Consider the following 13,031-nt stretch of genomic DNA (forward strand, 5'->3'; position numbering starts at 1 on the left):
CCATTCATTAGTGCAGAGCGCAACTTATCATGTCCTGGCAATGCGGTTGACAGCAAAGCGTAAACATTTTGCGCGCGAAAGTGACGTCATGAAGATTACGCCATATTTCCAAAATCGGACTTCTTAAAACATTAAATAAAAATAACTGTTGAGAAAAATAAAAAAATTTCTGGCTCCATGTTATTGTTTTTTTTTGCTTATTCTATCAATTTCAGTGACTATAAGTAGTATTTTTGACTGAAGGGAGCAAACAACCTCATTGTTTGAGCAAGCAGTTGGCTTTTGTTCATCCACCTGATTGATGCATTAAAGTTTTACAGCCTACCTTGGAAAAGAAAACGAGCATATATAAGGTGTAAAGTAAATAGACAAAACTTTCATGAGCATGTGTAGAGAATAATGCAACAATAAGCAGCTTACGTCAGAATATAATCTTCCTCCTCATCGTCGAGCAAATTGTCGATTTGTCTTCTAGTCCTTGTACACAGCCCTCCTATTAAAAAAGGAAATTCAAAAGTCACGTTTAGAGAAAGAAACATAGCAAGTAGGGCTCAACCGATGGCAATTTTTGGCCGATGGGCCAATGCCAAATTTTGACTGACTGTTCAAAAACGGCCGATGGCCGTTTATTTTTTTGTTTAAAACGGCTGGTTACTAAGGAGCGCCAGACGTAGATTTTAAACATTTTTAAAGGAACAGAAAAGTATTCGGTATGTGAGGGCAAATCATATTTCTAAAAAATGACTGAAGAATAAATATGATAGTCATATAGAGGGCTCTGACATATTTGTACTTACTTTTTAATAAGAATATCATATCGAAAATCACAGCAAGAAGTAGAGGAAATACGTGGACCGCAGAAATACTGTCTGACCACGGATTGTATGGAAAGGCAAACTTCCGGTATACTGACGGATATGGACGCATCTATTTGTTTCCAGGGATGTCAGCTTTTGCAGATATATGTTAGCCTCTAAATTAAGCTGAACGACATTCAAATGATCGGAACACGCGCATCGCATTTTTACTTTCCCCCGTCATTCAGATAGACTGGTGAACCATTATATACACCTGATTCTTTGACTTACTTGGAGCTATTTTCTAAGGCTAAAAGAGATGCAAAGTCCTCCTGGACTGTCCCTCCTACCCATAATTGGTACCAGGCGAAGTGCCCGGGAGGTGCATTATCTCTCAAGTGTGGTAGGCGAGATCAGGCGACCATCACTAGGCTCATTAGTGGGCACTTAAAATCATTGACTTATTGCAATGGAAAAAAGACTTTTCCAACCTGTGTGAAGTGTGCCGACCATCAGGCCACCCCCGAACATATAATTGTCTGGGACTTTCAAGATTGGATCTTTTGGCTGATCCAATGTTGGTGTTGGATTTTTTGAGAGTGACGAATTTCGTAGACCTGGTTTAGCGCTGCTAAACACCGGAGATTTGCAACAACAACATTCAGATAGACTCATCTTAACTGGACGTTTTCCAATTCCATATAATCGGTGGTCAGACTGTATACTTCTAACAGAAGAAAATATGAAAGAGAAAGAAAGAAATATTTGTAGAGATTATTGTACTTTAACAAATAAAAATATAATTATAGAAATATAAAATATTGCTATCTAAAAATATAACTTTTATAAATGTTTTTGGAAAAGAAAAGCTTAAAGTTTTTCCACAAATTTGTCTTACCGAAACCGACCAAAAGGCGTATGGGCCGATTTTTTCTCCAAGTAATAGCATCTGCGCCGATGCCGATGACAAATTCTTTGAACTATCGGCGTCGATGCATCGGTCGAGGTACTCAGTTATTACGAAACGTATTTCAATCTAAATTTATATCAATTTCACACTGATGGCGACAACAGCAAAGTCTCTGCCGCGGACTTTCACCACACATCATTGGTTCTCAGCAAGCCCTTCCGTTGCAAATCTCAATGACACTTTTTGTTCCATCACTGAAAATTAGTTTCACCCTTAGGATATACAGGGTGTTCCGTTTTAACCTGCAAGACCTATATTTTCGCAACGTCTTAGATGCATGCTTCCAATTGCAAAAATGTTCAAAATCAGGTGCAAAGTTAAGATATTGAAAATTTGAAGTGAAAATAAAAGTAGTGAAAAAAATACAAAATTTAACTTTTTATACGGGACCCAGGTCGAGCCCTTCGAGATTTAAAGGCCATCCAACTAGCAAATGACGTCATCGTCGTCGATCCACAATGATATTGGAAAGTGCGCGCTTCGATTAGTATTTTGGTTTAATTTTGATTAAACTATTTGGTTTATTTGTTATTGTCCTCTGTTATTTTAGTAGCATTAAAAGTTCTACTTTTTCATTTGAAAACATAAAAAGGAACCGATAATTATATTTTAAAAAATACACTGAGCTTAATTCATAGTATTTTACATAAAAACATTTATAAGTCTTACAAAGTATTCAAATAACTAAACACGATTTTATTTTACAATCATGTTAAAACGAAGTGATAATAAACAGTTTTATTTTTCATTTGAAATTTTTTAAAAAACTAATCGCATTTTAACTACTCGTATATTGTATTGAAACATTAAGTCTTAAAAAGTATTCAAATAAATAAATGAACTTTCATTTTACAATTACATCATAACAAAAAATAATTTTACCATTGTATTTGAATAAGAATTAAATGAAATTTTAAAAAATAAATATTCAATTTTACTTAAGTAAACGGGAAACATGACTGCAATATGTTTCAAAGACATAATCTCAAATTAAAGTACATAATACCAGATTATTAATGTTAACTTAGCTTAGGGCGCTGTTTACTTTGGGGTGCCATCCCCCAAAGTAAACAGCGCCCTACCCCCTTCAATTATGAAAACTTCAAGAAAAATACCCCAAAAACATCTCCCCCATCTCCTTTAAAATTTCAAGGGCACAGTTATTTATAACTATAGCCGTTGAAAGGCTATCATTAATATGAGACTATGATTCTGACCCCCCCCCCCTTCGGTGGGCACTCTCGGAAAATTACACAGGAATTCAACTTGAAAAATGCTAATTAAAGAACGAATTATAAAACAACATGAATACTGTATGTTGTACATCTAAAAAATGTCTTCAATATCTAAGCAGCCTTTTTTTTTTTTTAAGAATTTGGCTACTTTTCCATTTTTAGCTTTTTCTGCTGCTAATGATTCTTGTGTGTGTGTGGGGGGGGGGGGGCTTAAATAGTTCATCATTGTAGGCTTTTGAAAAATTATTTTAAAAAGCATAATTGGTGACAAAATAACCTTTTTCGAAAAAGTTTCCATAGAATGACCATTTCAGCAACTTTCTTCAATACTTAAAACCTCATCTCTACATAGTATAAAATGAAGTCCCCAAAAAGCGTCTGTGTGTTTGAACTCGTAAAACTCGAGAACTACCCGGCCGATTTCGATGAAATTTTCACAATTTGTTTCTTTAAGTCCTGAAAAGGTTTGCAGACCAGTTCGAAAAAAATTCTATAAATAGTTCTTTTTTTTTAATCCAATTTAGGCCCAATTTTCTCATAAATTCCCAATGATGGGGGTGAAAAATTACTTGCACATATTAATACTATATATCGTTGGAAAGAATTTTACGCATTCTACGCAATTTGTTTCAATGATCTAACTTAATTACGACGGGAGTTATTTGCGTTTTTAGCTCGAATTTGTTTAGGCTTAGCTGAAATTTAGACACTGTTTTCTTCATTAAATCTATCAATAAAAAGTGAAGGGATTGTCTCACAGTTTTCTTTTTAACACCACTGAAAAGAGCTGCTTTTTTTACTCCAGATCTAACTCGACCTATGGTCGAAAGTTTAACCCTCTATCTCCATTAGAAAAACAGTTACAAGCGAATTAAATGAAGTTCAAAAATCTGTTCTCCATCCAAGTTTTAACCATTTTATTTTCCGTTTCCACGGTAACGCTTTTTGAATCCATTGTTTATTTCCATCTTTCTCATTTTTAATTCTTAAACAAATTTTACTTTGTGTTTCCATGGTTACGCTTTTTAAATTCATCTTTCTCATTTAAATTTCTTAAAAGTATTTTAATATCTGTAATCATTGTTTGAAGGGGAAATTTTGCATAATGTTTTTTTTTTCTTTTATTTCAGCCTGATTGCTGAATATACGTCACTTGACACAATTTTTATTTTCAAAATAGAGCGGGCAAAGCCGGGCAACGCAGCTAGTCTATATATATAAAAATGGATGTTGGTAAATTTGTTCTCTAAGATCTCAGAAACTACTCGGCAGATTTGGCTGAAACTTTCACCGTTCGTTCATTTTGGTACTGGGAAGGTTTATAGATCAGTTCAAAAAAAATCCGATCGATAGTTCCTTTTTTATTCCAATTTTAGTCCCAATTTTCGCATAAATGCCCCAAATAAGGGGGTGGAAAAAAACGTGCACATATTAACATTATGTGTCCGTCGAAAGCTCTAATTTTTCTGCTGAAGATGGCATCTGTTAGAAAGTTCTAAGTTGTATAAAAAACGAGTTATAAGCTTTTTTGTTCCAAGTTCAAAGGCTTTCATCAACCCAATTCATTATTTATTGTATCATCTCAACTCCCAGTTGATAGCTAGAATTGTTGTATTATTGAATATTTTTGCTTTTCGACTGACTGTTCGAGGCTTTTCTCAAGTCAAATCTTAAAGTAACGTTTTTCAACAAGATTGGCTAATAATAAATGGATTTGGCTAATCATTTTCCATTTAAACGGAGTTTTCATGTAATTAATGTTTTTTTTAAATTAATATTTATGCTGATTGGGTACTTACTCACTATCCAATCAACCAACAGAAATACCGCCAAAATTTTGGCAGAAAAATTTTAGTCGCTGATGCATTTGGCAGTTTTTTCAATTGTTGCTGTTTTTGAAGCCAAAGACTACGTAATAATGTTTCTAAGCTTTCACCATGTAAACAAAATATCGCCAATCAAAGAATCTTTAAGGTGCCGCGGTACTGAGATCTATTCTGGAACTTGATCAATCGCCAAATTTTACTACTTATTTTGGAAACATTTCGGATGAAACTGTTTAGCGCCATTTTATGGTATCCAAAAGTATCTCAGCATCTGGTGGCAATATCTCTGTAACGAAAATTAGTAACATGTCGTTTTAAGGAGGGGGAGCATTACCGAAGGTATCCCAAAACGATTCCCGTAAATTTGGTAAAATCACACCAAAAGCCACAATGATTGAAATTTCCTAAAATAACTAAAGCAAGTATGACGGGATTACGAGCGGCTACATTTTTTTAAACACTTCGTACTTCAATAGTCATACAGAGAAGGTTTTAGACTCCATGTTAAAAAAAAAGTATTAACAGAAAAATCTTTTTAAATATGTGAAGATAAGTTTCATATTTTGGAAATTCTTCAAATTTGTATATGCTTAAATGTCGTGCTTTCTTTTCTAAATCAATACTATTTTGTTCTTTATACTTAATGCTATTTTAGTTTTATGGATAAGGAAGAAGCTCGATTTTTTATCACGTCAAAAAGGTGTGTTTTAAATTCTTTCACTTAAAACAGAAAACAAATGCAAGTAACAATTGTTTCTCATGATTATTACTGACCCAGGCAACACCGGGTATTTTTGCTAGTGTAAGATAAAGAGGAATCCGATTACTGGGGACGGTTGTTTAAAGGAAGCAACTGAAGCAAAACCCTCCAAGAAAACAGCGAAATCCAATCACATTTGAAGGAGTAGAGGAAAGATGTATTCCTTCGAGTAGTAAACAGCCTCCTGGAGGAAGATCGACTTTAATTTTGGAAAAGTTAAATGAAACGGACATTACCAAGGAAATACATTTGGACTTACAGCAAAAAATGTAATGACTGAATTATTTAAAAATTATGTACTAAGAATTTATACCTGACAGTAGTTGAATAAAATAAGAGATGATGTTATCATTATAATAAATCTCAAAGTTGACAGTTATGCAGCTAATTGGTAGATTTACGGTAACCGGATCCTGGTGAGAAATGTTTTATTCTGGCAACCAGCTGTCTTTCTTGGCGACGGACACTCTTCTCCGAATTTGGAAACCCTGCAACAAAGTTGATTCTCAAGGCGGTTTTTTTTTTTTTTTTTTTTTTTTTTTGAGCAATCACATTGCTTATTGTTCTCATCTGACTGTTTTTGGCATCCTATGATTTTATTCCCCACCCCCACCCGCCTTCCTTTGCAGCACCACCGTCGTCGACCGGCCCTTCCCGATGCTGCTCCTTTAGCGAAAACCGTCTCCAGGTTGCGTGTATATCCTACACACACGCATACATACTCACACCTACACACACACACACAAACACACACGCATAAATACACATGCACACTAGTGATTGCGAAAAACCTAATTTGAATTCAAGATGTCAAAATTCAAATTATTTTTTTTTCTTTTCTTTTTTTGATATTTGCAATATTTGGTTTTGTCGTTGCAATTTTCAAAAATTAGAAACGTTTTGCAAAATTTTGCATCGCAGAACGTTTTTAATTTTTTCGTAGTTCACTTTTATTAAATTCTTCAACATTATATATTTGAATTATCATTAGTTTATTTAGCTTCAAAAATATTTTAAGATTCACTATTTTAAGGGTTACATCTCAATAAGTTATTACATTTTTTTTTCCATTATTATTTTGGATTTTCATCGCAGCACGTAAACGAGTTTTTTTATGTTTTATGGTTCCTTCTTGAATTTAAAATTTTTGATAACTATCCTAATAAATGATTCAGTTAAGTTTGAATTAAAATTTGCAGTTACGATAACTTTGTCTGAATGAACCTTTTGATGTGGTTTCATTTATTTCGTAAATCTTTTTCAGTTTTACTTGAACTTTTAATGTACTTACTGGCTTTTGCTATTTACTTGACCCACTATTTCAAACTTGAATGTAATTTTAAATCCCACTTTTAATGTTTAATTTTGTTAGAAATTCATGTTGGCACGCAAAACACGTAAACCACGTCACGATAACGGAAATCAGTAAAGAAGAACGCAGTTAACGTGTAGTGCAAATTAACGTGTACGTGGTTTCGTCTGAATTTACATTCGATTTTTTTTAAAAAACGAGCGATCGATTCATTAATCTCACACCTCAGGACGGAGAAGTCACATGGGGACGCCACCCAAGACAGTGAGAACTGTCCTGCGGAGAAGTTCCTTCTTTGACCGTGTCATGCCCACTTGGAGGTCACCACACTAACCGATAATGGAAATCAGTGAAGAAGGACGCGGCTAATCCCCAGCGAGATCTCCTGCTGATCAGGGCGGATCCAAGTGAAGGGTGGTCAAGTATTGGGTCTGTCCGCCGCATTCTCCTTTGCGGCGAGGCCCTTTACTAGCGCACACTACCCGATCAGTCCGTCATTGGGATGAGATTTCCTCGAACCACTCGGTATCCCCCCGGGATTCGAACCCGGGACCAGCTGTGCGAGAGCCATCGACTTAAACCACCATACACTGGCTGGATACAACTATATCGGGTTTTAACTCGTATATAAACTTAACAATTGGAAAAAAAAGTGCAGGTAACTGATTGACAACAATAGTAAAATATATTCATTGTTGCATTTCAGATAATACGTTGTCTTTAAAATTATTCTTTCTTTGATTGACAACAAGATAGATGGCGCCACTGGCTATGGTAGTTCCCATTATTTGATACATGTTTTCCGTGTTAGATTATCGAGTTATAATAAGTGGAGGGCGAAATGGCTAGTATTCACCAAATTCCAAGCCACGCTTACTCTTTTGAACACTAGGTGGCAGGGCTGCACGGGGTCACTCAAAACTTCCGGCGGAAGTCTTATTTGTATTGCTTCTTACGACGAATTGCTCTGTTTACGTATCTGTAATTTGATTGAATTTTTTAAATTAATCATGAATTTCAAAGGCGCAAAATTTTCGTAAAAAGAGGGGATGTTGTTCTGCTTTCGGGTACAGCATGAGGACAGGAGCAAATAAGATGTCAGAAATAAAGATGTTCAAATTTCTAAAGGTCCTGATCGTCGAATCAAAGCCAATGCTTTAAAGCGAAAGGATTGAATCTTAATGAATATTATGTAGTAAACACACTTTGTGCGAGGTATTTACGAGCTGGAAACATTCACCTTAATTTCATCAGCTTTATATTTTTACTGTAATGTGTGAAGATCTATATTGATCTATATTAAATTGCTTATTAGAAAAACTCAACCTGAACAATTTTTTATTTGCTTCCTGCAAAGCTGAAAGTTTCCAGTGTTTTGATGGGTTTCAAACAGTTTGATTTGTGTGATTAAAATAAAGAACCACTATTCATTACCTCATGAGAAAAAAGCTTCCCATAGCTCGAACTATCAATAACTCGAACCATTTAGCCCGTCTCTTGGGACTTCGAGTTATTGACGGTACTTTAATATTAGGCGCTCTAATTGTAAACAAATTTAGATATTCGACAATCGGTAAACAAACACATTAATTAAAGTTATAGTATAGTATATCATAGTACAGCTATTGGGTATTACATTCAAAGCAATTTTAACGCAGGAGAAAGCACTCGGAGATTAAATTTAAATTTTGTTATCTTTCAATTTTTTTTCATGCCTATCAATCTTGCTACAGAAGCAAGTTGATTAAACAAAAAAAAAGTGATGAACAAATATGTAATAAAATATATTAAATGTCAAACCTGAAAATTAGGTAGCAACTGTAATAAGTGTGTGTGAACTGAAAAGCTACAACAGGAGAATTGATTGAATATGACACCAAAACTCCCTGTCATAGCCATTCTGTGTGAACACAGTGCAGAAAAGCTTCCATCTTTGAAAAAATAGCTTCAACTTAAGAATAGGAATTACAATTCACAACGTACTTGCAATCCAGTAGATTTGTGATTCTTGAAAGCAGACTTTGTATCAACTTTATTTCTGTTTAGGAGGTATTCATAAATGCTTATCATTGAAATCGCGGTAATGATCGACAAACGAAGACTCATTTTTTTTCTTTTCTTATTTCTGTATTTAAAGGATCAGGAAAATCAGATCCTTTGATCGACAATTTTTTAGAATAGCAAATCCTATTATACTCATTTCATGCATTAAAATACGCAAAAGACATGATTCTACCTAGAACTGAAAGAAAACAAAATTGCCTGAACACTGTAAACATTAATCGTTAGCAATAGATTCGCCATCCATCTACTAAAGGATCGGTAAGGTCACAGCCACTGAAAGATAATTTTTAACAATAACTAAGTTTGTCTTTCTTATTTAATGCATTGAAATACGCAGAAGACATTATTCTGCTTTTTAAAGAAGCACAACAAAATCGCTTTCGCTATGAACACCTATCTCTAGCAATGGAGATTGGCGCTTAACCGGAAATAAGACTCGCTACTTCCGGTCTACGTCAGTGGTTTGTTTGTTTATTTAGGATATTTGGTGAATATGTTAAATTTAGATCAACATTTTGCTGAGTATGCTGTTTTAGGAATTCAGTGTGACAGTTTTGTGACAGGGGGAAGGGGGGGATAACAAGAAGTGTGACATCATGCGTTGTTTATGACAATAAGCTCATGTTGAGCAGCGCTACATGTAACAAAGGGAGGGGGGGGATTTGTTCAAAATTTTGTAACATCCTTTATGGACAGCCCCTTAATTCAATTTATGTTACAGTTTCAGAGTTCCTGAAAGCTTATTAACAGAAAATCCAAAGAGTTCAAAAAACACATAGTTCAAGACATTTTGCCCTTTTTAAGCAAAACAAACAAGCATAGAGCATTTGGCAAAAACAAGTTGTGTATCCACTGCTCAAAAGTAATATTTCGCAAGCCCAGAAATTATGAATACAGTTAACTCAAACACAATTTGTGCATAAATATCATAAAACTTAAAGACAACACTGGAAGGAAAAAAAACATATATATTTTTTAATTTACGCACAGAACCAGCTTATTTGAGTAATATTGCAGAAGCGTAGTTGGGGGGAAATGTGTTTGAGTATCGAACCCACGACCTCCGGCGTTCAACTGCTAATCTTCTACCTCAGAACTACGGAAGCCCATCAAGGAATGTATTTTGATCAAAATAACACATGCTAGCGTATGAAACAATTTAATCAAAACCGAAAATATAAGATTAGTTCAGTTAAAAGCCTGTTTCAATAAACTTTTTTACAGATTAACTGAATATCAACACCAAGTTGCGTTGCTTCTGATAGCAACAAGTATATTTGCAGAAAATTTTGACATGTGTTTATTGTCAGCTTGGAAAATCTATTTCGAATAAATGCTTGTACAAAGTTTAAAAAATAAAGAAATAAAAAGTTGCAAACCGTTTCAAATATTAAAGCAGTATGCTGAAATAACAAATTACAGGCAAAGGTATTAGAAAGGAAACTGACAATTGTTTGTGTAATGGAGGAAAATTTAAGTAACCCTAACTGCATGAACTCAAATGCATGAAATGTAAATTTGTTTATCTCAGAAAAGTACTTACTTCCAAACTGTAAAATTTATTCCATGAGGCGCCCATTTTTTTTCTTCGCATGCAGGTTGTTCGGAAGCTGAAATCGCTGACTCACTTTCACTCAGCAGACAGTTAGTTACAAGACTTAATTATATATATTTTTAATTGCCTCTACATTCCGGTACGAGGAAAGGATGAGATAAATCCAACAGTATTGTACTCAAAAATGTGCATTCGAAGTTAATATTTCCTATTTCATTTATTTCAGCCAGAGAAAGCAACACTACTGTTTACTGGTAAACTGCACTGCTTTCAAAGTTTCGCGCCAAGTTCATAGATCGACGAGTGGTGGCGTAACTAAGAGGGGGGAGGAGTTTTCTGGCCTGTTATCACGAGGGCCACGCCCAGGTCAATCAACTTATGTTTAGGGAAATAATCTCCAATGAAATACAATTCCAACACAAAAAGTTTGAAATTAGTACGACAAATATTCACTAAGATATGAAACGCAGTGTTTTGTGACTTACAAAACTTTTCACTCATCGTCAATAACACATTTTGGGGGACAATATAGCAGTTACGAAGGGTATAAAAAGTTAAATTTTGTATTTTTTTGAATCATTTTTATTTTTCCTTCAAACTTTCAATATCTTTACTCCGCATCTGATTTTGAACATTTTTGCAACTGGACTAAAGTTTGCGAATATAGATGTCTTGCAAGTTAAAACGGAGCACCGTGTTTATGACTTGCTCATTGCACTGGGACGTTACATGGTTTTGATAGGATCCACACTGCCGTGGGCAGGTAAACCGCAGTATCTGCAGAAATGAGATTTCGAGATATATCGAAGAAACGCGTTTTAGATTATTCAATACCAACGATAAGGAAATCTTCTTTATCTTTACTAATAATAAAGCTGAAAGTCTCTCTGTCCGGAGGATGTCTGGATGTCTGTAGGATGTGTGTGACGCGCATAGCGCCTAAACCGTTTGGCCGATTTTCATGAAATTTGGCACAAAGTTAGTATGTAGCATGGGGGTGTGCACCTCGAAGCGATTTTTCGAAAATTCGATGTGGTTCTTTTTCTATTCCAATTTTAAGAAAAAAAATATCATAAGATGGACGAGTAAATTACGAAATTATCATAACGTGGAACCGTAACATGGGCACAAGCCAATTGGCGAGATACGAAATTATCATAACGTGGAACCGTAAGATGGGTACAAGCCAACTGGCGAGAAAATTCACCATACATTATTTGTAAATATACAGGCGAACCAAAAGACCTTTTGATTTTTCTATTACGGGCAAAGCCGTGCGGGTATCACTAGTGTTGAATATAGACGTTTCTTTTGCGGTTATTTTTAGCGAAAACGAAATGAGCAAGCTTGTATATTGTACAGTATATCTAACGTACAATAGATGACAAAAATGAAAAAAAAAACCTTTTTGGCAACACGCCAGTTGGTGTAATAACCATAGCAACAGTCTAATGCAAACGACGTATTTTGTTCACATCGCAGTTGTTGTGAAATCAGCATTATTGCTCCTCTGTAGTTCTCAAATGCACCTTGATTTAAAAAAATAATATTGTTAAAATTATTTTAGAGATTTTTTTATGCACACTATAACGCAGTGGTGGATATACAGATTTAAGGGGCCCATCGAAATGCTTTTTTGGGGCCCCTCTTGTGCATTACGGAACCATGTAAAACATTTATCATGTGCATTTTCGTAACTTTATAAGCAAAAAGCCGAGAATAATTTTAATGTGAGGTGCGGATGTCATTTTTGTCCTTATACTATTCTTTGGGAGGTCAGTGTTACCTTCCAATAATATCCTTATTCGACAAATTTTGTCTGATGATTCGGCAAAACTATTATGATTCGGCAAAATGTGGAGCTCGATTCGGCAAAATTATCACCTTTCGGCGAAATGTCAAGTTCTATTCGACAAACTGAACCCCCCCCCCCCTCCCAGTTTAAATTTGGGGTGCTCTGGGTGCGGACCTCAGGTGAAAAAAAAGGCTGGTCACCTTTTTTACTTGCGGACCGCACTGTGTTTTAAAAGTTTAGAAGTCACTTACCTATAAAAAAGGCAGAAAAAATCAATGCGGACAGAACTAGTTGCATCTTGATATGTTATCCTTTTTGCCAGTGTCCCTCCGGACTAAAGTAAGCTCCACCCTTCAAGTTATTTTTTATAACGTTGTTTTTTCTTATCGCTAATGGTGTTCGTGATTATTTTGACAGTTCTGATTATTTTTGGTAAGCCCTTAATGACGAAAATTTATTACCTATGTCCGCGGATGTAGCAAAATGTATTATCAAAAAATGAAAACGTTTTTGAAAATACGTTTAAATAAAAAAGTTTTTTTTTTTTTCAATTTTTAAATTGAAATTGTTGAAAACATCTTTCCATGTAAAAGCGTGTGAGAGAGAAAGAGTTATGTTCTTCATAAGTTAAAATTAGAAGCGAAACAAAAGAGGAGAAAGGAAAAGCTTTTCATGTTAGTGCATTGATAAGTACATAAAATACAATAAACACACACT

General features: G+C 34.8%; 1 protein-coding gene across 1 annotated transcript in view; it reads right to left on the reverse strand.

Annotated features, from left to right (window-relative positions):
• Positions 1-12,641, reverse strand: part of LOC129222660 (uncharacterized) — a 516,294-nt gene extending 503,653 nt beyond the window's left edge. Inside the window, exons 1-2 of the mRNA XM_054857189.1 lie at positions 12,566-12,641; positions 421-493 (exon numbers count right to left, since the gene is read on the reverse strand). Coding sequence (XP_054713164.1) covers positions 421-493; positions 12,566-12,611 — 119 coding nt within the window. The 5' untranslated portion in view covers positions 12,612-12,641. The remainder of the gene's footprint in view (positions 1-420; positions 494-12,565) is intronic.
• Between the last annotated feature and the right edge of the window lie 390 nt (positions 12,642-13,031).

This window comes from Uloborus diversus, chromosome 5 (genome assembly GCF_026930045.1).
Source record: "Uloborus diversus isolate 005 chromosome 5, Udiv.v.3.1, whole genome shotgun sequence".
Taxonomy (NCBI): domain Eukaryota; kingdom Metazoa; phylum Arthropoda; class Arachnida; order Araneae; family Uloboridae; genus Uloborus; species Uloborus diversus.